Raw genomic sequence first — 26,484 nt, forward strand, 5'->3', positions numbered from 1 at the left:
TTTTTTGGGCTTAAACGGTTGCTTCAAAGGCATCAAAGCACACCATATACAATACCTTGGGGTGTCAACATTTAAAAAATATACACTTTGAATGCAATAAATAAAAGTGGGGTATGCGATAGGCCCCAAACTAAAGATAGGCCTATCAGAAGAAATACTCTCATTTTTAATAACTAAAATCACAAGTCATAAAATTGTAACATAACCTTCCCAAAATCCTGGCAAACCTATGCATGGGGGGCATAGGTGTACTCAGGGTGCCTTGCAGAAAACAACCTGAAGTATTCTTTTGCAATAACTTACAACAATCTCTCCTAAATCATAGTCAAAAAGCAATGTGTCTGTAAAAATGAAAATTGAAAAATTACCACCATATACTTTCTCCAATTTTTTGGGCTAAAACGGTTGCTTCAAAGGCATCAAAGCACACCATATACAATACCTTGGGGTGTCAACATTTAAAAAATATACACTTTGAATGCAATAAATAAAAGTGGGGTATGTGATAGGCCCCAAACTAAAGATAGGCCTATCAGAAGAAATACTCTCATTTTTAATAACTAAAATCATGTAACATAACCTTCCCAAAATCCTGGCAAACCTATGCATGGGGGGCATAGGTGTACTCAGGGTGCCTTGCAGAAAACAACCTGAAGTATTCTTTTGCAATAACTTACAACAGTCTCTCCTAAATCATAGTAAAAAAGCAATGTGTCTGTAACAATGAAAATTGAAAAATTACCACCATATACTTTCTCCAATTTTTTGGGCTAAAACGGTTGCTTCAAAGGCATCAAAGCACACCATATACAATACCTTGGGGTGTCAACATTTAAAAAATATACACTTTGAATGTAATAAATAAAAGTGGGGTATGTGATAGGCCCCAAACTAAAGATAGGCCTATCAGAAGAAATACTCTCATTTTTAATAACTAAAATCACAAGTCATAAAATTGTAACATAACCTTCCCAAAATCCTGGCAAACCTATGCATGGTGGGCATAGGTGTACTCAGGGTGCCTTGCAGAAAACAACCTGAAGTATTCTTTTGCAATAACTTACAACAATCTCTCCTAAATCATAGTCAAAAAGCAATGTGTCTGTAAAAATGAAAATTGAAAAATTACCACCATATACTTTCTCAAATTTTTTGGGCTAAAACGGTTGCTTCAAAGGCATCAAAGCACACCATATACAATACCTTGGGGTGTCAACATTTAAAAAATATACACTTTGAATGCAATAAATAAAAGTGGGGTATGTGATAGGCCCCAAACTAAAGATAGGCCTATCAGAAGAAATACTCTCATTTTTAATAACTAAAATCATGTAACATAACCTTCCCAAAATCCTGGCAAACCTATGCATGGGGGGCATAGGTGTACTCAGGGTGCCTTGCAGAAAACAACCTAAAGTATTCTTTTGCAATAACTTACAACAGTCTCTCCTAAATCATAGTAAAAAAGCAATGTGTCTGTAACAATGAAAATTGAAAAATTACCACCATATATTTCTCCAATTTTTTGGGCTAAAACGGTTGCATCAAAGTCATCAAACCACTCCATGTATAATACCTTGGGGGGTCAACTTTTTAAATATAATCACATTTATGGAAAACAAATAAATTGGGGTATGTTAAAAGACCCCCAAAAAAAGACGATAGGCAAAGAAAATATGTTAAATGTGAAAAAAAATCACAAACACATGTCAGACATTTGGCATTGCACCGCCCAAACAAGCCACTAAACCTATGCATAGGTGGTATCACTGAACTCAGGAGATGTTGGTGACCACATATTGGTGTCTTCTTTGGTAGTAACACATAACAGGAGCTGTGAATCCATGTCTAAATTACAATGTATGTGAAAAATAACACAAAGAAATGAATGCCCAATAGTTTGACAAAGACTAGTGGTTGAATTAGTGTATGGAAAGTGTTAAAACACCTGCATTTGAAATACCCTAGGATGTCTACTTTTCAAAAATATATGGTTTTATGGGGGTAAATTACATTGGCCGGCTTCAGAAATGTCTTAAATAGAACATGGGTGCATGGGATGTGAAAATGGGAAGTGTAAAAAATGGAATGCGCTTCCTAAAAATAAGGCCTTCTAGCCCCCAGAGAACCCAACACACCTATACATGGGTGGTATCACTGTACTCAGGAGATGTTGTTGAACACATATTGAGGTGTTTTTTGGCAGTAAACACATAACAGGAACTGAGAATCCATGCCTAAAGTACAATGTGTGTGAAAAATAACACAAAAAAATGACTACCCAAAAGTTTGACAAAGACTGGTGGTTAAATAAGTTCATGGAAAGTGTGAAAATACCAGCATTTCAAATACCCTAGGGTGTCTACTTCTCAAAAATATATGGTTTTATGGGGGTAAATTTCATTGACCGGCTTCAGAAATGTCCCAAATAGGACATGGGTGCATGATGACCGATGTGAAAATTCCAAGTTGAAAAACTGGAATGCGCTTCCTAAAAATAAGGCCTTCTAGCCCCCAGAGAACCCAACACACCTATACATGGGTGGTATCACTGTACTCAGGAGATGTTGTTGAACACATATTGAGGTGTTTTTTGGCAGTAAACACATAACAGGAACTGAGAATCCATGCCTAAAGTACAATGTGTGTGAAAAATAACACAAAAAAATGACTACCCAAAAGTTTGACAAAGACTGGTGGTTAAATAAGTTCATGGAAAGTGTGAAAATACCAGCATTTCAAATACCCTAGGGGGTGTACTTCTCAAAAATATATGGTTTTATGGGGGTAAATTTCATTGACCGGCTTCAGAAATGTCCCAAATAGGACATGGGTGCATGATGACCGATGTGAAAATTCCAAGTTGAAAAACTGGAATGCGCTTCCTAAAAATAAGGCCTTCTAGCCCCCAGAGAACCCAACACACCTATACATGGGTGGTATCACTGTACTCAGGAGATGTTGTTGAACACATATTGAGGTGTTTTTTGGCAGTAACACATAAAAGGAACTGAGAATCCATGCCTAAAGTACAATGTGTGTGAAAAATAACACAAAAAAATGACTACCCAAAAGTTTGACAAAGACTGGTGGTTGAATTAGTGCATGGAAAGTGTTAAAATACAAGCATTTGAAATACCCTAGGGTGTCTACTTTTCAAAAATATATGGTTTGATGGGGGTAAATTCCATTGACCAGCTTCAGAAATGTCCCAAATAGGACATGGGTGCATGATGACCGGTGTGAAAATTCCAAGTTGAAAAACTGGAATGCGCTTCCTAAAATTAAGGCCTTTTAGCCCCCAGAGAACCCGACACACCTATACATGGGTGGTATCACTGTACTCAGGAGATGTTGTTGAACACATATTGAGGTTTTTTTTGGCAGTAACACATAACAGGAACTGAGAATCCATGCCTAAAGTACAATGTGTGTGAAAAATAACACAAAATAATGACTACCCAAAAGTTTGACAAAGACTGGTGGTTGAATTAGTGCATGGAAAGTGTTAAAATACAAGCATTTGAAATACCCTAGGGTGTCTACTTTTCAAAAATATATGGTTTGATGGGGGTAAATTCCATTGACCAGCTTCAGAAATGTCCCAAATAGGACATGGGTGCATGATGACCGATGTGAAAATTCCAAGTTGAAAAACTGGAATGCGCTTCCTAAAATTAAGGCCTTTTAGCCCCCAGAGAACCCGACACACCTATACATGGGTGGTATCACTGTACTCAGGAGATGTTGTTGAACACATATTGAGGTTTTTTTTGGCAGTAACACATAACAGGAACTGAGAATCCATGCCTAAAGTACAATGTGTGTGAAAAATAACACAAAATAATGACTACCCAAAAGTTTGACAAAGACTGGTGGTTGAATTAGTGCATGGAAAGTGTTAAAATACAAGCATTTGAAATACCCTAGGGTGTCTACTTTTCAAAAATATATGGTTTGATGGGGGTAAATTCCATTGACCAGCTTCAGAAATGTCCCAAATAGGACATGGGTGCATGATGACCGATGTGAAAATTCCAAGTTGAAAAACTGGAATGTGCTTCCTAAAATTAAGGCCTTTTAGCCCCCAGAGAACCCGACACACCTATACATGGGTGGTATCACTGTACTCAGGAGATGTTGTTGAACACATATTGAGGTTTTTTTTGGCAGTAACACATAACAGGAACTGAGAATCCATGCCTAAAATACAATGTGTGTGAAAAATAACACAAAATAATGACTACCCAAAAGTTTGACAAAGACTGGTGGTTGAATTAGTACATGGAAAGTGTTAAAATACAAGCATTTGAAATACCCTAGGGTGTCTACTTTTCAAAAATATATGGTTTGATGGGGGTAAATTCCATTGACCAGCTTCAGAAATGTCCCAAATAGGACATGGGTGCATGATGACCGATGTGAAAATTCCAAGTTGAAAAACTGGAATGCGCTTCCTAAAATTAAGGCCTTTTAGCCCCCAGAGAACCCGACACACCTATACATGGGTGGTATCACTGTACTCAGGAGATGTTGTTGAACATATATTGAGGTTTTTTTGGCAGTAACACATAACAGGAACTGAGAATCCATGCCTAAAGTACAATGTGTGTGAAAAATAACACAAAATAATGACTACCCAAAAGTTTGACAAAGACTGGTGGTTGAATTAGTGCATGGAAAGTGTTAAAATACAAGCATTTGAAATACCCTAGGGTGTCTACTTTTCAAAAATATATGGTTTGATGGGGGTAAATTCCATTGACCAGCTTCAGAAATGTCCCAAATAGGACATGGGTGCATGATGACCGATGTGAAAATTCCAAGTTGAAAAACTGGAATGCGCTTCCTAAAAATAAGGCCTTCTAGCCCCCAGAGAACCCAACACACCTATACATAGGTGGTATCGCTGTACTCAGGAGATGTTGTTGAACACATATTGAGGTGCTTTTTGGCAGTAACACATAACAGGAACTGAGAATCCATGCCTAAAATACAATGTGTGTGAAAAATAACACAAAAAAATGACTACCCAAAAGTTTGACAAAGACTGGTGGTTGAATTAGTGCATGGAAAGTGTTAAAATACCAGCATTTGAAATACCCTAGGGTGTCTACTTTTCAAAAATATATGGTTTGATGGGGGTAAATTCCATTGGCCAGCTTCAGAAATGTCCCTAATAGGACATGGGTGCATGATGACCGATGTGAAAATTCCAAGTTGAAAAACTGGAATGCGCTTCCTAAAATTAAGGCCTTTTAGCCCCCAGAGAACCCGACACACCTATACATGGGTGGTATCACTGTACTCAGGAGATGTTGTTGAACACATATTGAGGTTTTTTTTGGCAGTAACACATAACAGGAACTGAGAATCCATGCCTAAAGTACAATGTGTGTGAAAAATAACACAAAATAATGACTACCCAAAAGTTTGACAAAGACTGGTGGTTGAATTAGTGCATGGAAAGTGTTAAAATACAAGCATTTGAAATACCCTAGGGTGTCTACTTTTCAAAAATATATGGTTTGATGGGGGTAAATTCCATTGACCAGCTTCAGAAATGTCCCAAATAGGACATGGGTGCATGATGACCGATGTGAAAATTCCAAGTTGAAAAACTGGAATGCGCTCCCTAAAAATAAGAGCTTTTAGCCCCCCGAGAACCCGACACACCTATACATGGGTGGTATCACTGTACCCAGGATATGCTGCTGAAGACATATGAGGGTGTTATTTGGCAGTAACCCTTAATATTATCAGTAAATGTATTCTTAAATTGCTATTTTGTCAAAAAATCTAATTATTTTTTTCCCCCCCCCAAACTTTGGCATAGATTGGTGGTAAAATGGTTGCATGAAAAAAGTCAAAATACCCCAAGTTTAATACCTTAGGTTGTCTTCTTTTAAAAAATATATACATTTGAAGGGTTATTCAGGGATTCATGACAGATATTGGTGTTACAATGTAACTATCGCCAATTTTGAAAAAACATGGTTTTGAAATAGCAAAGTGCTACTTGTACTTATTGCCCTATAACTTGCAAAAAAAGCAAAGAACATGTAAACATTGGGTATTTATAAACTCAGGACAAAATTTAGAAACTGTTTAGCATTGGTATTTTATGGTGGTTGTAGATGTGTAAGAGATTTTGGGGCTCAAAGTTAGAAAAAGTGCATTTTTTTTCATTTTTTCCTCATATTTTATATTTTTTTTTATAGTAAATTATAAGATATGATGAAAAAAATGGTATCTTTAGAAAGTCCATTTAATGGCGAGAAAAACAGTATATAATATGTGTGGGTACAGTAAATGAGTAAGAGGAAAATTACAGTTAAATACAAACATCGCAGAAATGCAAAAATAGCCTTGGTCCCAGATGGTCAACAAATTGAAAAGTGGTCTGGTCACTAAGGGGTTAATATGCTACTCAAGAACTATGTGCTTATATTTGGGTTGGTTTTAAGTGTAGCTTAAAACAAATGTAACCGCCCATTCTTGTTTTCAAGGCTCGTCACTTTATAAATCAAATAACCTTGAACTAACTACAATAATAAGAATGTTTTTATTTGTAGGCAGATTTGGAAAGAGTAATGATAATTACTGGCCCCAACATGGGTGGCAAGAGCTCCTACATTAAGCAGGTTGCCCTTATCACAATTATGGCACAAATTGGCTCATTTGTTCCTGCAGAAGAGGCAACTATTGGTGTTGTTGATGGCATTTTTACAAGGTATGATTTATATTTATTATTTCTTCTTTCTAAGTTTATATAAAATGAAACTTTATTTTTGTTATCCTTTTTTCTTGGTAAAATTGTTATATATTACAGATTGGCAATGATTTGTGTTTTAGCTGGAAGCTTTCTGGAAGAACAGTTTAAACATAAACCACTTCCAATATGAATGACTAGCAACTGTTTATTTTGTATACATTCATCCATTTAAGTGGTGAAAAGTAACAGGAAAACAATTAGCGTGACAAAAAAGAACTGTAAGTGACAGTGGAGACAAGTAAAAAGGAGCTCCATCTTGAATCATTAAACACAATAAGACCACAGCATACAGCAATAATACCATAGTTTTTTATAGCTGGACACTATGTTTTAAAATAAATAAATAAAAAACAAATTTGTGTCTACTGCAAGGTCATATGACCTGAGGAAGCTTCTGTTCCAGAGCCACTTTGTTTTGTTCTCATCATAGGTTGCTGATTTCCAAGACGAAGTGTGCAATGTGAGGAAGTGAGAATATCTATACTATAATTGCGTTTGTAACGCGTCAGTCGCCAGTTGCGCGTGCAGCCAAAAGAATCGCTGCATCCAGGTGGATTCCAAAAATGGCACCACCCTGCCATTTTATGAATCCACCTGGATGCAGAGTAGACAAACCCGAAGCCTTAAAAAAAAAAACACGCAACTGCACGAAATAACTAAAAACACATAACCGCCCGCAAGAAATAAGAAATAAAAAAGTATAACCAAAAAAAAACTAACCTCCCGCACAAAGTATTAACAAACACCTAAACTGTCAACCCCACATCCCTAAACCGCCAAACCCCCACATCGCAATAACCCTAATTAACACAGCTCCGCACCTCCGCTCCGGGCCGCCTTCACTCCGGATAAATATAGAAGATAATGGATCCGTCTGGAACAAGACCTTCTCCGCCAGACTTCAGGAACAGTGAGTACCTATTTGGGGCTTAGGTTTAGACTTTTTTATTTAAATTTTTGGGGTGTTTTTTTTTATTAGGGGTTTTTGGGCTTGAAAAGAGAATATTGCCCTTTTAAGGTCAGTAAAAGAGCTGAATGCACTTTTAAGGGCAATGCCCTTACAAATGCCCCTTTAGCGGCAATGGGTAGTTTAGTTTTTTTTAGTGTTAGGTTTTTTATTTTGGGGGGTTTGGTGGCAGGTTTTTACTGTTAGGGGGGACTTAGTATGTTTTAGAGGTAAAAGAGCTGTTTAACTTAGGGCAATGCCTTTTAAGGGCTTTTGGTAGTTTAGTATTAGATTAGGGGGAGGTTTTATTTTTATAGGGGTATTAGTTTAGGTTTATTTTATTTTTTATTTTGGATAGCTTTGTTTATTTTTTTCTATAATTTTACTTTTATATTTTTTGTAACTTTAGCTTGGGGGTTTGTATGTTTTAAACATAGACTACCCACTGGGTAGGCTTATCGCCTAGCTAGTTATATAATAGAAGTATTGGTGCTAAACTTTGTAGAATTTTGACAGTACTTTTCATTCATTATTCTTTGGAATTTAATTTCCGCTTGGAATAGGTATAAAATGTTGACCTCTCATATTTCTCTAAACTTTTATCTTCCATTAAGCGTTTAAGGTTTTTGTTTCTGCCTAATTTAATAATAATAAGTAATGTTACTCTGGTAAGATTTTTTTCAGACTAGCACTCCTGGGAATTGGAATTTAATTTATTTTTTATGAATTTTCATTATGTGTTCATGAAATAATAAAAAGGGGTGATATGACTTGCTTTTAATTCATTCTTCCTTTATATCACTTAGTATCCACTGTACAGAAGTAGCATTTAAGATTTTGCCCCTCATATGGCTGCTTTTGTTGTGTGCTACTATTTTCATAGTTCGATCCTATAATGCATATGAAGCCATCCCTTCCCCACCCTCTCTCTATCTTCCTGTCTTTTTCTTCCTTTCAATGGACCATGAAAGAAGATGGACAAGGTCAACCATAAGGACCATAGGGGGATCCTTATCATTTCTTTAATTAACACATTATTAATATTGTGTTCTTTCATGGAACTGATCATACTTTCATAAAGTGATTGATATACTTGCAGATTTGTGTTTGTTTTTTTTGTTTTCTCATAGAAAGTATGGAGTGGACTATGTTAGAAAAGCTAATGTGCTACAAATGTTCTATTGAATGAACAAATTAAATGGAAGTACACTTTGTTAACACTTTTTTGCATAAGCTTGTTTAAAGGGACAATAAATACAAATATTTCAGCATTTTGTTTAAAACATAGAATATATACTGTACATACCAAAAGTTGCCTGCTCCCTTTTAAAACCTCCCTAAAATGTATATTTTAGCATCCAGTTTCGAGCAGGCGGTATAGCCAACAATTCCAAGTATCATCTGAGCGATAATATCTAATAGGTATGTCATTTGTTAGTTGGTTTCAGATATTTTCGACCCCAGATATATTGATAGGAAAGTGCAACACAAAAAATCTGCATTTGCATAGATATGTGTGTGTTGTAAAATAGCCGCAGAAAGTAGCCGAATTCTGCTGCCCTCAGCTATATTCACCATTACTCTGTGAACGAATGCACAAGTAAATTAGCGCAGCATGTACCTGGTTCTGTGTGTTAAATACTTAAAAAGCAGTCTGAAAGAAACTACATGCACAGTTGCAAGCTAGCGCCTGTGTTAGAGAAAAGTATAATCTGGTGCAGTGTAGTAGTCACATAACAGCACACTGTTATAGGTATACATATAGTTATGGTGGTATATTCATGCTTTCTAGAGAGGTAGCTGGGGGAAGATTTAAAGCAGAGATGTATGTATATATATATATATATATATATATATATATAATTGATTTATATATAAATATATACACATACATACAAACACACATTATGTCACAAATATATAAATATAGATGGGAAATATTATAATTCAGGGGTCAAAAAGTTTTTATTCCACTCATTCTTAATAAGCAAGAACCTGATTTCTTTCTTAAGATATGGAGAGTCAACAACGTCATTCAATTACCAGTGGGAATATCACTCCTGGCCAGCAGGAGGAAGCAAAGAGCAACACACCAAAGCTGTTAAGTGTCACTCCCCTACCCATAATCCCCAGTCATTCTCTTTTTACTTCTGTCAATTGAGGAGGTGAAGTTTGGTGTCTGAAGAAATTAATTCCTTTTTCGGGTACTTTTCCCTGCAAGCAAGGATTTGGATTTAGCTGAGTCCACGGCAATCTCTCTCAGTAGAGTAGTGGTGACTTTTAAGCAGTTAGGTTGTGAGGTAGTCCTTTGTTTTGTTTCCTAACACATTGCTGCCCATGGTACAGAAAGCCAGAGTTGGTTACTCTGTTCTTTCTTTTTTTACAGGTCTCTGTAAGGGGTATGTGTCCTTTCACGCCTTATGAGCCGGACAGCTAGGCTGCAGGTAAGTGCTTTTGTCTTCTAGGTCTTGGAGCCTTGTACTTCAGAAGAACTAGGGGTTAATCTTCCCTTTATTAGGACATTTTTTCCTCTTTGGGCTAAAGTACAAAAAAAAAAAAACACTAAATTACAGAAAATAATAAACAAATTACAAGATCTTTAAACTAATTACACCTAATCTAATAGCCCTATCAAAAAAAAAATTAAAAAAAAAAAACCTAGCCTAAACTAAACTATCAATAGCCCTTAAACGGGCCTTTTGCGGGGCATTGCCACAAAGAAATCAGCTCTTTTACCTGTAAAAAAAATACAAACAACCCCCCCCCCCCAACAGTAAAACCCACCACCCACACAACCAACCCCCCAAATAAAATACTATCTAAAAAAAAACCTAAGCTCCCCATTGCCTGAAAAGGGCATTTGGATGGGCATTGCCCTTAAAAGGGCAGTTAGCTCTATTGCAGGCCCAAACCCTAACCTAAAAATAAAACCCACCCAATACACCCTTAAAAAAACCTAACACTAACCCCCTGAAGATCGACTTACAGTTCTGAAGACCGGACATCCATCCTCAAGGAAGCGGCAGAAGTCTTCATCCAAGCCGGGCCGAAGTCCTCAAAGAAGCCGGGCGATGTGGTCCTCCAGACGGGCAGAAGTCTTCATCCAGACGGCATCTTCTATCTTCATCCATCCGACGCGGAGCGGGTCCATCTTCAAGACATCAAACGCAGAGCATCCTCTTCTGCCGACAACTAAAGACGAATGAAGATTCCTTTAAGTGATGTCATCCCAAGATAGTGTCCCTTAGATTCGGATTGGCTGATAGAATTCTATCAGCCAATCGGAATTAAGGTAGAAAAAATCCTATTGGCTGATGGATTCAGCCAATAGGATTGAAGGTCAATCCTATTGGCTGATCCAATCAGCCAATAGGATTGAGCTTGCATTCTATTGGCTGTTCCAAGGATTTTTTCTACCTTAATTCCGATTGGCTGATAGAATTCTATCAGCCAATCCGAATCTAAGGGACGCTATCTAGGATGACGTCACTTAAAGGAACCTTCATTGGTCGTCGGCAGAAGAGGATGCTCCGCGTCGGATGTCTTGAAGATGGACCCGCTCCGCGTCGGATGGATGAAGATAGAAGATGCCATCTGGATGAAGACTTCTGCCCGTCTGGAGGACCACTTTGCCCGGCTTGGATGAAGACTTCTCCCGGCTCTGTTGAGGACTTCGGCCCGGTTGGATGAAGATTTCTGCCGCTTCCTTGAGGATGGATGTCCGGTCTTCAGAACTGTAAGTTAATCTTCAGGGGTTAGTGTTAGGTTTTTTTTTTGGTTAGGGTTTAGGCCTGCAATAGAGCTAACTGCCCTTTTAAGGGCAAAGCACATCCAAATGCCCTTTTCAGGGCAATGGGGAGCTTAGATATTTTTAATAGTATTTTATTTGGGGGGTTGGTTGTGTGGGTGGTGGGTTTTACTGTTGGGGGGGTTATTTGTATATTTTTTTTTTACAGGTAAAAGAGCTAATTTCTTTTGGGCAATGCCCCGCAAAAGGCCCTTTTAAGGGCTATTGATAGTTTAGTTAGATTAGGTGTAATTAGTTTAAATATCTTGTAATTTGTTTATTATTTTCTGTAATTTAGTGTTTGTTTTTTTTGTACTTTAGCTATTTTAATTTAATGTATTTAATTGTTTTTAATTTAGTTAATTAATTTAATTGTAGGGTTAGGTTAGGTGTTATTGTAACTTAGGTTAGGTTTTTTTTTACAGGTACTTTTGTACTTATTTTAGCTAGGTAGTTATTAAATAGTTAATAAGTATTTTATAACTATTGTACCTAGTTAAAATAAATACAAACTTGCCTGTAAAATAAAAATAAACCCTAAGATAGCTACAATGTAACTATTAGTTATATTGTAGCTAGCTTAGGGTTTATTTTATAGGTAAGTATTTAGTTTTAAATAGGAATTATTTAGGTAATAATATATATTTTTATTTAGATTTATTTAAATTATATTTAAGTTAGGGGGTGCTAGGTTTAGGGTTAGACCTAGGTTTAGGAGTTAATACATTTATAGTGGCGGCGACGTTGGGGGCAGCAGATTAGGGGTTAATAAATGTAGACAGGTGGTGGCGATGTTAGGGATAGCAGATTAGGGGTTAATAATATTTAGCTAATGTTTGCGAGGCGGGAGTGCGGCGGTTTAGGGTTAATATGTTTATTATAGTTGTGGCGATGTCCGGAGCGGCAGATTAGGGGTTAATAATTTTATTATAGTGTTTACGATGTGGTAGGGCCTTGGTTTAAGGATTAATAGGTAGTTTATGGGTGTTAGTGTACTTTTTAGCACTTTAGTTATGAGTTTTAGGTTACAGCGTTGTACCATAAAACTCTTAACTACTGACTTTTAAAAGCGTTAGGACTCTTGACGGGGTAGGGTGTACCGCTCACTTTTTGGCCTCCCAGGACAGACTCGTAATACCGGTGCTATGGAAGTCCCATAGAAAAAAGACTTTACAAAGTTTACGTAAGTCGTTTTGCGGTAAGGCCAAAAAAGTGTGTGGTGCCCCTATACCTGCAAGATTCGTAATACCAGCGGGCGCAAAAAATCAGCGTTAGGACCTCTTAACGCTGCTTTTTTTACCCTAACGCACAACTCGTAATCTAGCAGATAGATTTATACATTCTGTAGTATTAAATTGACATGCTTAAATGTTTTAGAGCATGTACATTGGGCACTACAGTGTACACCTGGCAGTAGCTTTTTTCTTTCATATAATGATAATAGTCTATAGAGCTTCATAACATGTGGGATATAATTCCCGCCTCTCGGAGGAGGTCAAGAACCCACACAAGCGCTTAAATTCCCTCCTATCGCTTCTCAGTTTTTGTTCTTGGCCTCTCAGGAGGAGGCTGAGAATAGAGGTGTTAAAGCTACTTGCTTATAGATTAGTGTTTGGGAGCTCAGAACAATGTGAGACCCTTATCCCTGGAACATATGATTCACAAAGAAGACAGATTTCACAGCAGCTGAATGATACAGGGACATAGGAATACCCTGTTATGTGCACTGTATTTCCCTATGGGACTTTAGCCATAGCTACCCTCAGGCGTCACAGGGACTTGTCCTTAGCCTTCCCCTGTGGGTTTCAGGTATTTTCTTCAGGTATCCTCTGCGGTACATGTACCAGCACTGGATGGGCTCTCTACTGGATAGACGCAGCTTGGTGAGTAAGCTGGTGGAGGTGTTCTACCTCAGGTAAGTGGCTTACCACAGCACACTCACAGCCCAGAGGCTATAAGTAGGTACTCTGACACAGGTACAGCATAGACAGGGGACTACTCTGTTTCCCTTCTGACACTTTTTTTTTCATCCAGGTTTCTGTCTGCCCTTTCCTAATCAGGGACACAGCCAGGTAAGACTGTTGCACTTTATAGCCCTCTGACAGCTCTGGGGACTCATTTTTGGCACTTAAGAGAAAATGGGTTTTCTTTAAGAAAGCCACTAATTGCAATAGGAGGCCATCTGGTTTGGCATGGGGGTCATTTTTATTTCAGTTTTGGGGCAAGTTTTGTGCTTGGTGCATACTTTGGAATTTTTGAGCATATTAATCCTCTCTGAGGCACCAGCATTACACTGGGTGGTAGCCCCGACCTCTCAGATTTGCGCTCCTTCCTCTTCACTCCCGAGCTGCTGCAGAGCAGGATAGCAGCTCAGAATCCCTTGGCCTTCTGTTTTCAAGCTTTTTTTCACCACATCCTTGATCCTGTCACTGGGGGATAACTGGGGGTTACAGTCTCAAATTGTCTGTAGCTTGGGGCTTTAATGTGGACTCACTTATATTACTTTTTTTCAGGTACTTTTTTTTTTTTTTTTTTTTCTTTTTTTTTTTTTTGAAAGATATTTTTATTGAGGGTAATAAAGTGTACAGCATACAGGTCACTCAATGAAACATATGCATATAAAACAGTTAACATGCGTATCACACAATATAATAGGCAAACAGGGGAGTAACCTCACCACCACCCTCTATTTTTGCCCCTCCATAAATGTTCAGGCCACTTTTGGACCCTCGACTTTACTGAATACAAACTGAGGGGATTAGTGAGATACAGACCACTTTTGGGCCTGCAGATGACTGTCGCATAGAATACACAAAAGCTTATATATAAATATCAAAAATGATCACAGTGCTATCATGAGAAAATAAAAAAATAGGAAAAAAAAAAAATATCCTACATTTACAATTTTTTGAGATTTATAGAAGTACAGCAATGTACTTAATTTACTCTTAGTTAATATAATTTAGCATTAAACACAGTAAGCTGCTAGAGGTGTTAAGAACCATTCTAGAGAATGTAGGAGAAACTTGCTACAAGTGATGGGGGGGGGGGGGAAGAGATTAATATAAATTTGAATAAAAACAGCTGTGGAGGTCATCCTAGGTATTACTATGGCAGCATCAGGGACAATCCTGGGACCCCGAGAGTGTTAACCATTACATAATAACTGAACTTGAGCCCAAACTGACTAGAACCCTTAATTAGATAGACTCCCTCTACTACTCAAACATTAGGAATGTACGAAGTACTCTGCCATCCCGGCCGCTGACACCAGAGACTTCTCTAATTGAATAATTAGCTGAGGGGAGATATTGGATCACATAAAGTTAGCCCCGGATCAATGTAAAGTTATGTGTACAGACTAAAACAGGCCATACCAAAGTTTGCTGTACATTCAAGAGCAGCCAAAAAAAAAATAAAAAAAAAATCACATAGTAATGACACCCAACCTATGCATTAGCATTAGCATGCCGTAGTCTGTCAACATCACAGCTGTATGTTCATTAGGAGAAAAAATAAGTAAGAAAAATAGAAAATAATCACAATTTATAACTCTAAAGCAAGAATGAAAGTTATGGGATCACTGAGCACGCCATATGATTCTGGAATGGCTTAAGTTTCATGCTGACAGCGTCCACCTTCTATTCCAAGCAGGGTATCAGCTGATGCTATACTAATCTATTGGCTAAGAACATCAGTAAAATCTATGTTACTTTCCCTGACACATAAATAAGCTTCTGAATCGCTGCAACAGCTTATAGGGTTCACAGTTCGCTATATACATTTATATGTTTATATATCCCCCATACAAATAAGTAAGCTAATAAGTAAACATAAATATAGGTGTCTACAGTCTGCTTATCTGTGAACTGTAACCCCCAGGAATGAACTTAAAGCATAAATTGTTTAGATAACTGATAGATTGGGTACCCTATATGATGCATACAAGATAAAAAAACAGTAATGCAGTGGGAGACTTTAGGGTATAATATGTAAGGGAAAACAACAGTTGGTCAAAATATCAGGGGTTCACATCGTAAAGAATTTTCCCTCATTAGCACATAGGGGAATGACCCATCAGACAAAAGTCGTCATAGAGCAGAATAAGGGTGAGGTGTAATATGGATAATGGGAGACCATACTCTGTGTCCAACTACGAAAGAGTCCAAGGAAAAACAGAGGAGTACAATAAATCGTGTTACTTCACATTATATGAGAGCAGCCACAGTCCCTTGCTAGTGTGTCGTATATGCCCCCACACAATTCACATACTCAACCAACTCCAGTTTTCACAGTGTCTGCAACATGTTTAACAATCCAGCCTCTCTTTGTGAGTAGGGCCCTCATGCAATTTTGTGAGCGAGGCAGATCAATGAAATACCACGGATATAGCGACTTCAGCTGCCTCTGGAGCATAGAGATACATGATCCCCAGGGACCATTTTTTGCCGTAGGTCTCTGAGGTTTCTCTTGATCCGACCAATTTGTAGATCTGTGATGCTCTGTTAGTTGAACGGGTCCCGCTGCGGCTGAGACACCAGTTACCCTGCGTGACAGGGAGATCGCCTTGCTGTGGGCTTTCCCGGTGTGTGTTATGGCCTGATCAGTCAGCCGTTCTTCTTTGACAGCAATGGAGAGCGAAGCGTTTGCCCTATAGTGGGAGACTGCTTCTACAGAGCCACAGTTCTCAACGTGTGCTCTTTCTGAGAGGTTGCAGCTCCGAATTATTGAGTCCAAGCGGTTCTCCAATCTAGCGTAATGGTCCTTTAATAGTTCCTCTAAGGCCCTCCATGTCACTCCAGTTACACGTTCCATAACCGTCCCTCAGGGCTAGTAGGAGATCAACAGCGGGATACTATAGTATTGTATCTTAAAGCTTCCTTTTAGTCTCTGTAAGTGACCACTTAACCCAGCTGGTCAGGGGGGGAGTGCAACGTTCATATAGGTAGGCCGCAGCTGTCCGGACTCGAGTATAGACGCCCTGAATTAGGCATAAAATAGATTTCTTCGGCTTGTCCTGAGCTCATGCGTCTTTTAAGAAGAGCTTGTGCCGTAGACCATGTCCTCAACTGATATAATTTGGCAAATTATTGCAGATCCTTAACGAGCTTCAGATAATGCGACCTGTCATGGCCGCTGCTAGGACCCACTTATATTACTTTAAAGGTGTCAGAGGGGTTATTTGGCTCAGTGTAGAGGGGTCACTACCTTGTTTATTATATCTGTGTATGTCTTGTGTCTTTTCATACTCTGCTATTACACACTATGAAGCAAACTGTATCTGTCCCCACTAATATCAGTGTTTACACTTTAGAGGAGTCATAACCCTCCCTGTACTTTATTATGTGTGTTTTGCAAGTCGGCTCTAGTGTGCCTTAATCTTACATACAAATCAGCCACAACCTTCAGCTTTCTATAAGGAATTATGTCCTGTGCATGTTACTCAGGGGGCTACTACTGCCTTTACCCATGAGTTTAAAAATAGCTTGCACAAGACTATGGGAAAATAATTAGCAGCTATTATTGAGTTTCATACTTTTGTTAAACTCTCTGTTTATAATGTCCTATATACTGTACGTATCATAGTTATCAGAGTGGTAATCACTTACTCCTAAGTGTTCATGATTGATAACCTCCTATATGCAGGGGTTTTTCCAAAGACCTTTAGGCAGTTGTACACCCTAGCCACATACTTATACAGCCTTCAGTGTACACAATTTTCTATAATATGTGGAAATGTATTGTACTGAACATAACGAAATATGGTGCCATTATCATATATTTTTAACTATCTGTGCTATCAGTGCCTATATATGGGTCCATGAAGCATTATACTCCCTTAATTTCAAGTGGATGTAAACAGATAGTTTTTTTTATTTTTTATGTTATTTTGCATTCTCTATTCTTTTGTACATTTAATGCTCTTTGGAATGTTATTTAATGTACTTCATGTACTTTTATGTACACTATTATTATATGCAAATCTATATAAACTGTTTGTTTATTGCATGTGTAGCATCGCACATAATGCTTTTTACATATGCAGAACTTTATGTCTATGTTGATCTGTAGACATTATGGACAAGATTACGAGTGTATCGTTAACAGTTACATGTAAGCGATAAGGGGTATACCGCTGTTGTTTGCACACAAAAGGTTTTCTGCTCGTCTTACAAGCTGAAAGTAAACGCAATTGCTTAAGCGCAATCGAGATTTACGCTAGAATAATTACCGCATCATCAGAGCTCTGTTTAACTGTGTCGCAAAACAAAAAAGTGTCACAAAGCACATCAAAAACACATTACAAAGTATTGTTACATTCATAATAACACCATCTAATAACTATTAAAAAAATATTGCACAAAAAAGTTATAAGGCTCAAAGATATGTGGTCTCAGGTCTTAGGAAAGAGCTTTAACATAGAGATAATACATATACATCTCTAAATATATATATTTATATATATATATATATAGGGAGAGAGAGAGAGAGAGAGAGAGAGAGATGTATGTATGTATGTATTTATTTTTGAAGAACATTGGAATGTGAAATATTCATATTTTCATGTTGGGTTATCGCACATGAGAATATGTGATTGATTAAAATAGACAGTGCTAGCTATATAAGTTTCACAATTTATTAAAAAGAATTAAAAAGTGTCACACACTGTGAATCATACATATAAAGCGCCATGTACTAAATGGCGGACGGACAGCTTCTCAACTCGCGAAGCTTTCCGCCCACCTTCGCTACACACGGACAGCGGATCTGTTGATCTGCTTGCCCGTATGTATCATTACACACTGATCGGAGTGTGTAATGCCCGCCCCTTCCATCGCGCAACTAATCACGCGACCGAAGGGGCTGTCAATCACAGAGAGCGAGCGTGCTCTCGGTGATTTTGTCTCGCCAGCTAAGAGGTGGCGTAGGATGTAGGAAGCAGCGGTCTAATGACCGCTGCTTCTTACATTGCGGGAAGCAGGCTTGCATATGCGAACCTGCCCCGCAAAGGCTCCGGAGCAGCTTTCACTACTTCGTACATGGAGCCCATAGAGAACAATATAAAAGAAATATGTTAAAACACAAGGCTAAATAAAACATATATCTAAATCGATAAAGTTAAAAAGCCTGTATGTGGAGAGACAAAACAAACTGCTTGCCTGGCCAGGTCTGTAATCCATACTACTCATTTCAGGGCTCCTCCCCTACCTCACATGACAATATGTGCGAGTTGGGTGTTAGGTTTTTTTCCACTTTTTTTGCTCCATTGACTTCTATAGGGGAATACATTATCGTGCGCGCAATATTCTAAGCTTGGCTTTTTGCGCTCGTCAGGTTAACGTGAGCGAAAACAGTTTACTTTCAACTCATAGTACGAACGCAACCTGGCACACACAAAACGCTTACTGAGCTGTTTGTTCCTGGCAAACTGCTTATTTTTTTCTATATACCTAGGTAGGTATCTGGAGCACTACATGGCAGGAAATAGTGCTGCCATCTAGTGCTCTTGCATATGGATAACATTCTTGTAAAACTGCTGCAGTATAGTGCTCTATACACGTGCACACTCCTGAGCATATGCTCCAGCTTTTTAACATACGAAACCAAGAGAACGTAGAAATATTGATAATAAACATAAATTAGAAAGTTGTTTAAAATTGGATTTTTTATCTGAATCATGTAAGAAAAAAGTTCTGTTTCGTGTCCTTTTAATATAATTGAAAGTTACTATCATATCATCTCTTTCCCTTCACTCCTCTGAGCTATACATATTTAGGTCATTGAGCCTCTCCTGGTACGTTTTATTTTTTAGACCATGTACCATATTGGTAGCCCTCCTTTGCACAAATTCCAGTTTGTTTATATCCTTCTGTAGATATGGCCTCCAAAACTGCACACAATACTCAAGATGAGGCCTAACTAGTGATCTGTAAAGTGGCATAAGAACCTTACTATTTCTGCTGCAAATACCTCTACCAATACAACCAAGCATTACTACATTGTTTACTAAATTTTATATCACCTGAAATAATAATTCCAATGTCCCGTTTATGTCAGTGAAAGTAAAGTGTCATTGAGTCTGTAATTAAAGGGACAGTCTACTCCAGAATTGTTATTGTTTAAAAAGATAGAACATCTCTTCATAATCCATTCCCCAGTTTTGCATAACCAATGCTAACTGTGAAAATCATAAGAGGGTGGCCTTCAAGCGCTTAGAAATTCGCATATGAGCCTACCTAGGTCTAGCTATCAACAAAGAATACCAAGTGAACAAAGCAATTTTGATGTTAAAAGTAAATTGGAAAGTTTTGCACTTTGCAGTGTTAAACTTTAGATCACAGTCATTTGTGCATACCTCTAATCACTTCTTATTTGGATCACACCACCAACCCTCCCACCCAGAACTACTATTCTTTTACAAATTTGGTTAAAGCAGTGGAGATAGTGTAAGATTAACTTGTTGAATCTTTTATTTCATCCCTCCATGTTATTCTGACACAATGTAAACAACTTGATCATAAAAAGCATTGGAGGGAAAAGTCCTTTCCTAGCACAAAATGTCAAAAACAGAAGACCATCAGGATATTCCTTTTGCAAGTAATTTCAGGCCATGTCACCGAAAAGTTCCTCCACCAAGGAGACTTTTTATTCACAAACATTCAGGAATGGGTGATCTTGTTTAAGGGTCTCTGAAGATAACGTGGTCTTGATGTACAGTTCAAAAGAAGTGAAAATCCTGTGGGGGGTAAAAGTGAGCAAATACCATGAGACATATATTTGCAGCCACCAATCAGCAGCTCCTGAGCCTATCTAGGTATCTTTTTCAACAAAGGATGCCAAAAGAACAAAACAAATTAGATAACCGTAAACTGGAAAGCTGTTTAAAATCACATGCTCTATCTGAATCATGAAAGAAAAAAATGAGTACCATGTCCCTTCAAGTGTCCAGTATTTATGTGAAGATTGTACTGGACAACTTGCTAAAATACTGGACTGTCCAGTTGAATACTGGACACTTAGCAAGCCCAAAAACAGTACACAGTCTGCCTATTCTAACAACATAAAAGATGTTAGCATTGGTGTAGATGGTAATGGATTATAATAGTTAACTATGAAAAGCATGACCTAGGCATCTCCTATAAAAACACAATTTTAATAATGCCTGTACTGTTTGTGACAATCACAATAGTGCTAATAAGATTTTCATTTAAATATTAAAAATGAAATATTAAATCACACCATTTCTAGATGTTGATGTCCTGAAGTGAGTTTTCCTGCAGATCTTGTCAGTATATGGCCGAGTTATAATACAATATATTTACTAATTATTCTTTAAAACAAACCCCCAATAAAATGCATATACAAAACAATTAAAATTAATATAAATTCCTAAATTCTTTTTATTAGTTAAATTTATAAACACATTGAATTATATTTATAGAAATTATATTTATAGAATCAAACTATACAAGCTTAAACTGTTACAATATTCTTTACAAAGCAAACCAAATGTACCTTTAGAATTAACTTTGCTCACAATATTCGCATTAAAGTATCACAATAAAACACCAGAATATGGATCACTAACTTTAACAGTGCCTAGTTAAACAATAGAACAATAAACTTTAACAGCCATTTCTATGCCAAGTTATCTGAGATGAAATAAATTCTTATTCGCTACAATTAAGGCAAGTTCTAAAATATATAGTTGCCAATAACTTAATGCACACCAGAGAGATTTACTTACAATAATAGGCCTGACTTTGAAATATGAAATACAAAGGACCTTTGTTTAGCAAATAAATTATTTAGCAATAGTGACTAGTTAAGACTACACAGGACTATGGATATAACTTAAAATACAAATTGTGCCCTTTTAAAATTACTAACTGCAATCTAGTTATATTTACAAAATACCTCTGATTTAAATATTAGATATATATTTATCAATCGCTTATACTTTACCAAAAATAACCAAATCAATATTTCAGCTTCCAGAACTTCTTGGTTCACCTCATATGAATAAGGGTATTGCAATATGGATAATAAAAGGTAGCCCAATTTTGCTTATAGTGACTGTGTTCCAAGGCAGCAAGTTATCAGTCAAAAATTCAACAAACAGTCAGCCAGCTCGCCTCTTCTATCCTCTTGTATGAAGTTATATCACGTGATAATCCCCTCCCTTTATTATTCTAATCATCGGTGAAACAATATGATAGGCCCTCGGAGCTTGTCTCTGATTCGCCCTTGCGGAGCTAGTCTCTGATTTGCCCTTGTATCTAAACATCTAATAGGTTATTTTGGGAAACGCCTTTCCTTAGTAGCGAAATGCTTTTTGGTTGTAATACCATTTTTGAACTATAGGTGGCAGCAGATAACTAGAAATACAGTTTTATCATCAATGCTGCTACAGTCTAATATAGATTCATATATATTTTTTTACAATGTATTATATTTTCTAGTATTAATAAGTCACATGTTCCATGTGTAGTGGACCATGTCACACCACTCATCCTGAGCATTTCAAGACCAGACATGATATATTTCTCATAATACAAAGTCATTCTTATACATTTAAAATATATAGGTATTTAAAAGGATTTTAATACCCTTAGCATGGATCTAATTTATATCTCAGTTATCATCTTAATATCACATACATACCTTGAGATCAGAAATCAGATGTCATTTCACATAATTATATTTATATTTTTCATTTAGCAGACATTCACATTTAATGTTATACAAACAGGCAATTTCATATCAATTTATTTGTACCTATTATTTAATAGTCTGAGGCACATATTTAATGTCTGAAAACTATATATATGATTTGTCCAAACTTCGGATCCCTAAGACTTCTATGTTTTTAAAAAATGCATAGGTTAAGACATGTTGAAATCTGGATTCTTAGGTTTTCAGCTTCCACTATTACCCATCTTAGGCATAGGCAATCTCTCAGATTCCTGTGTTCATATTTAATATGTTGTCTGAATATATATATATATATATATATATATATATATATATATACATTTTGAGTATCTTAAACTACATGAAAATTAGGCATAATTTCTTTATCTGAGATTTAGTTTCCCATGTCTGTAGGTAACTTGAGTTCAGATGTCCTATGTGTATTTAGTTGGTTCAGGGGCAATTAACAGGTCTGTGCTAATTACTATATTCCTGGCTTTAGTGATGTTTATCTGATTTATTCACAGACTGTTGTCTCCAAACTGCTAGGGGTCGATCCGATAAAAATCGTCACCCGCAAAAGCTGGTGACGCCAATATTTGCGCGGGTTTGGTATCCTATATACGGCGTAACCTAGAAGTTACGCGCGTATACTTCTACCGTCGCCCGTAGTTTTTTTGGGTCATAGGCAGGTATACCAAACCCGCGCAGTTTGGTATCCAATATACAGCGTAAGGACTTACGTGGCGAAAATGGAGAAATCTTACTCCATTTTCACCTTGCCACAAAAAGCAGCCATAAGAAGCCTTACGCTGACTATTGGAGCCCCGTAACTCCCTAAACTGGCTGCTAAAATAAACCTAACACCTAACGCATGCGCAATGTCTATCTCCCTGTCAACCGCGATCTGCTAAATAAAACCTAACACCTAACGCATGCGCAATGTCTATCTCCCTGTCAACCGTGATCCCCCGCCGCAATCCCTAATAAAGTATTTAACCCCTAAACCGCCGCCATCTACATAAACTAACCCCCTACTGTGAGCCCCTAAAACCGCCACCATCTAACTGATCTATCCCCTAATGTGAACCCCTTACACCGCCGCCATCTATATTAAAATTATTAACCCCTAATTTAATCTACCTACCCCGCCGCCAGCTATTTTATCTATATTAACCCTAAGTATATTATAGTTAATATAGTTATTACATTATATATATTAACTATATTAACCCTAATTATATTAGGGTTAATATAGTTAATATAGTTACTATAGTATTTATATAAACTATATTAACTCTATCTAACCCTAACACCCCTAACTAAATTCTTATTAAATAAATCTAATTCATATTATAAACTAAAATATTCCTATTTAAATCTAAATACTTACCTATAAAATAAACTCTAAGATAGCTACAATGTAATTAATAATTACATTATAGCTATGTTAGGGTTTATATTTATTTTACAGGTAAATTGTTAATTATTTTAACTAGGTATAATAGCTATTAAATAGTTATGAACTATTTAATAGCTACCTAGTTAAAATAATTACCCAATTACCTGTAAAATAAATCCTAACCTAAGTTACAAATACACCTACACTATCAATAAATTAAATAAACTACAAATATCTATCTAAAAATACAATTAAATAAACTAAACTAAATTACAAAAACAAACAAACACTAAATTACAAAAAATAAAAAAAAGATTACAAGATTTTTAAGCTAATTACACCTATTCTAAGCCCCCTAATAAAATAATAAAGCCCCCCAAAATAAAAAAATTCCCTACCCTATTCTAAATTAAAAAAAGTTCAAAGCTCTTTTACCTTACCAGCCCTTAAAAGGGCCTTTTGTGGGGGCATGCCCCAAAGAAAACTGCTCTTTTGCCTGCAAAAAAAAACACAATACCACCCCCCAATATTACAACCCACCACCCACATACCCCTAATCTAACCCAAACCCCCCTTAAATAAACCTAACACTACCCCCCTGAAGATCTCCCTACCTTGTATTCACCCAGCCGGGCCGAACTCCTCATCCGATCCGGGCGATGCAAGCAAGCGGCAGTGAAGTCTTCTTCCATCCGGGCGATGTCTTGAAGCAAGCGGCAGAGAGTCTTCTTCCATCGGCGATGTCTTCAAGCAAATCGGCATGCATCTTCTTTCTTCGCTCCTCCGCCGCGGAGCATCCATCCGGCACGACGACTTCCCGACGAATGAGGTTCCTTTAAATGACGTCATCCAAGATGGCGTCTGTCGAATTCCGATTGGCTGATAGGATTCTATCAGCCAATCGGAATTAAGATAGAAAAATCTGATTGGCTGATTGAATCAGCCAATCAGATTCAAGTTCAATCCGATTGGGTTAATATAGTTAATATAGCTGGCGGCGGTGTAGGGGGATTAGATTAGGGGTTAATACATTTATTATAGGTGTCCGCGGTGTAGGGGGATTTAGATTGTAGGCAAAAGAGCAGTTTACTTTGTGACAAAGCTCCGCCAAAAGCCCTTTTAAGGGCTGGCAAAAGAGCTGAATTCTTTGGGGCATGCCCCGCAAAAAGCCCTTTTAAGGGCTGGCAAAAGAGCTGTTACTTTGGGGCAATGCCACGCAAAAAGCCCTTTTCAGGGCTATTTGTAGGGTTAGACTTAGGTTTAGTGGTAGGGATAGTTTAGTATTTCAGGGGTTAAATAATTTAATATTAAAAACTGGATACTCTGTGATAGTAATACCACAGATAACCTATAGGAGGCGCTAATCAACAAATGATGTGGGTTACCCCAGTGTAAAACAGAATTTATGCTTACCTGATAAATTACTTTCTCCAACGGTGTGTCCGGTCCACGGCGTCATCCATAACTTGTGGGAATATTCTCTTCCCCAACAGGAAATGGCAAAGAGCACAGCAAAAGCTGTCCATATAGTCCCTCCTAGGCTCCGCCCACCCCAGTCATTCGACCGACGGACAGGAGAAAAAACAGGAGAAACCATAAGGTGCCGTAGTTAAAGAAAGAAATTCATCAAACCTGATTAAAAAAAAAACCAGGGCGGGCTGTGGACCGGACACACCGTTGGAGAAAGTAATTTATCAGGTAAGCATAAATTCTGTTTTCTCCAACATTGGTGTGTCCGGTCCACGGCGTCATCCATAACTTGTTGGAACCAATACCAAAGCTTTAGGACACGGATGAAGGGAGGGAGCCAATCAGGTTACCTAAACAGAAGGCACCACGGCTTGCAAAACCTTTCTCCCAAAAATAGCCTCCGAAGAAGCAAAAGTATCAAATTTGTAGAATTTGTAGAATTTGGCAAAAGTGTGCAGGGAAGACCAAGTCGCTGCCTTACATATCTGATCAACAGAAGCCTCGTTCTTGAAGGCCCATGTGGAAGCCACAGCCCTAGTAGAGTGAGCTGTGATGCGTTCAGGAGGCTGCCGTCTGGCAGTCTCGTAAGCCAATCGGATGATGCTTTTCAGCCAAAAGGAAAGAGAGGTAGCAGTAGCTTTTTGACCTCTCCTCTTGCCAGAATAAACGACAAACAGAGAAGACGTTTGTCTGAAATCCTTTGTTGCTTCTAAATAGAACTTTAAAGCACGAACTACATCTAAATTGTGTAACAAACGTTCCTTCTTTGAAACTGGATTCGGACACAAAGAAGGCACAACTATTTCCTGGTTAATATTCTTGTTGGAAACAGCCTTTGGAAGGAAACCAGGTTTAGTACGCAAAACAACCTTATCTGAATGGAACACCAGATAGGGCGGATTACACTGCAAAGCAGATAACTCAGAAACTCTTCTAGCAGAAGAAATAGCAACCAAAAACAGAACTTTCCAAGATAACATCTTGATATCTATGGAATGTAGAGGTTCAAACGGAACCCCTTGAAGAATTGAAAGAACTAAATTCAGACTCCAGGGAGGAGTCAAAGGTCTGTAAACAGGCTTGATCCTGACCAAAGCCTGAACAAAAGCTTGAACATCAGGCACAGCTGCCAGTCGTTTGTGTAACAAGACAGATAAAGCAGAAATCTGTCCCTTTAGAGAACTCGCTGATAATCCCTTATCCAAACCTTCTTGGAGAAAGGAAAGGATCCTAGGAATTTTGATCTTACTCCATGAGAATCCCTTGGATTCACACCAACAGATATATCTTTTCCATATTTTATGGTAAATTTTTTCTAGTTACAGGTTTTCTGGCTTGTACCAGAGTATCTATTACAGAATCCGAAAACCCACGCTTAGATAAAATCAAGCGTTCAATTTCCAAGCTGT

General features: G+C 37.6%; 1 protein-coding gene across 1 annotated transcript in view; it reads left to right on the forward strand.

Annotated features, from left to right (window-relative positions):
• MSH3 (mutS homolog 3) overlaps positions 1–26,484 on the forward strand; it is a 756,380-nt gene that overhangs the window by 475,946 nt on the left and 253,950 nt on the right. The window contains exon 23 of the mRNA XM_053699713.1: positions 6,576–6,733. Coding sequence (XP_053555688.1) covers positions 6,576–6,733 — 158 coding nt within the window. The remainder of the gene's footprint in view (positions 1–6,575; positions 6,734–26,484) is intronic.

Source organism: Bombina bombina, chromosome 2 (genome assembly GCF_027579735.1).
Source record: "Bombina bombina isolate aBomBom1 chromosome 2, aBomBom1.pri, whole genome shotgun sequence".
Lineage (NCBI taxonomy): Eukaryota > Metazoa > Chordata > Amphibia > Anura > Bombinatoridae > Bombina > Bombina bombina.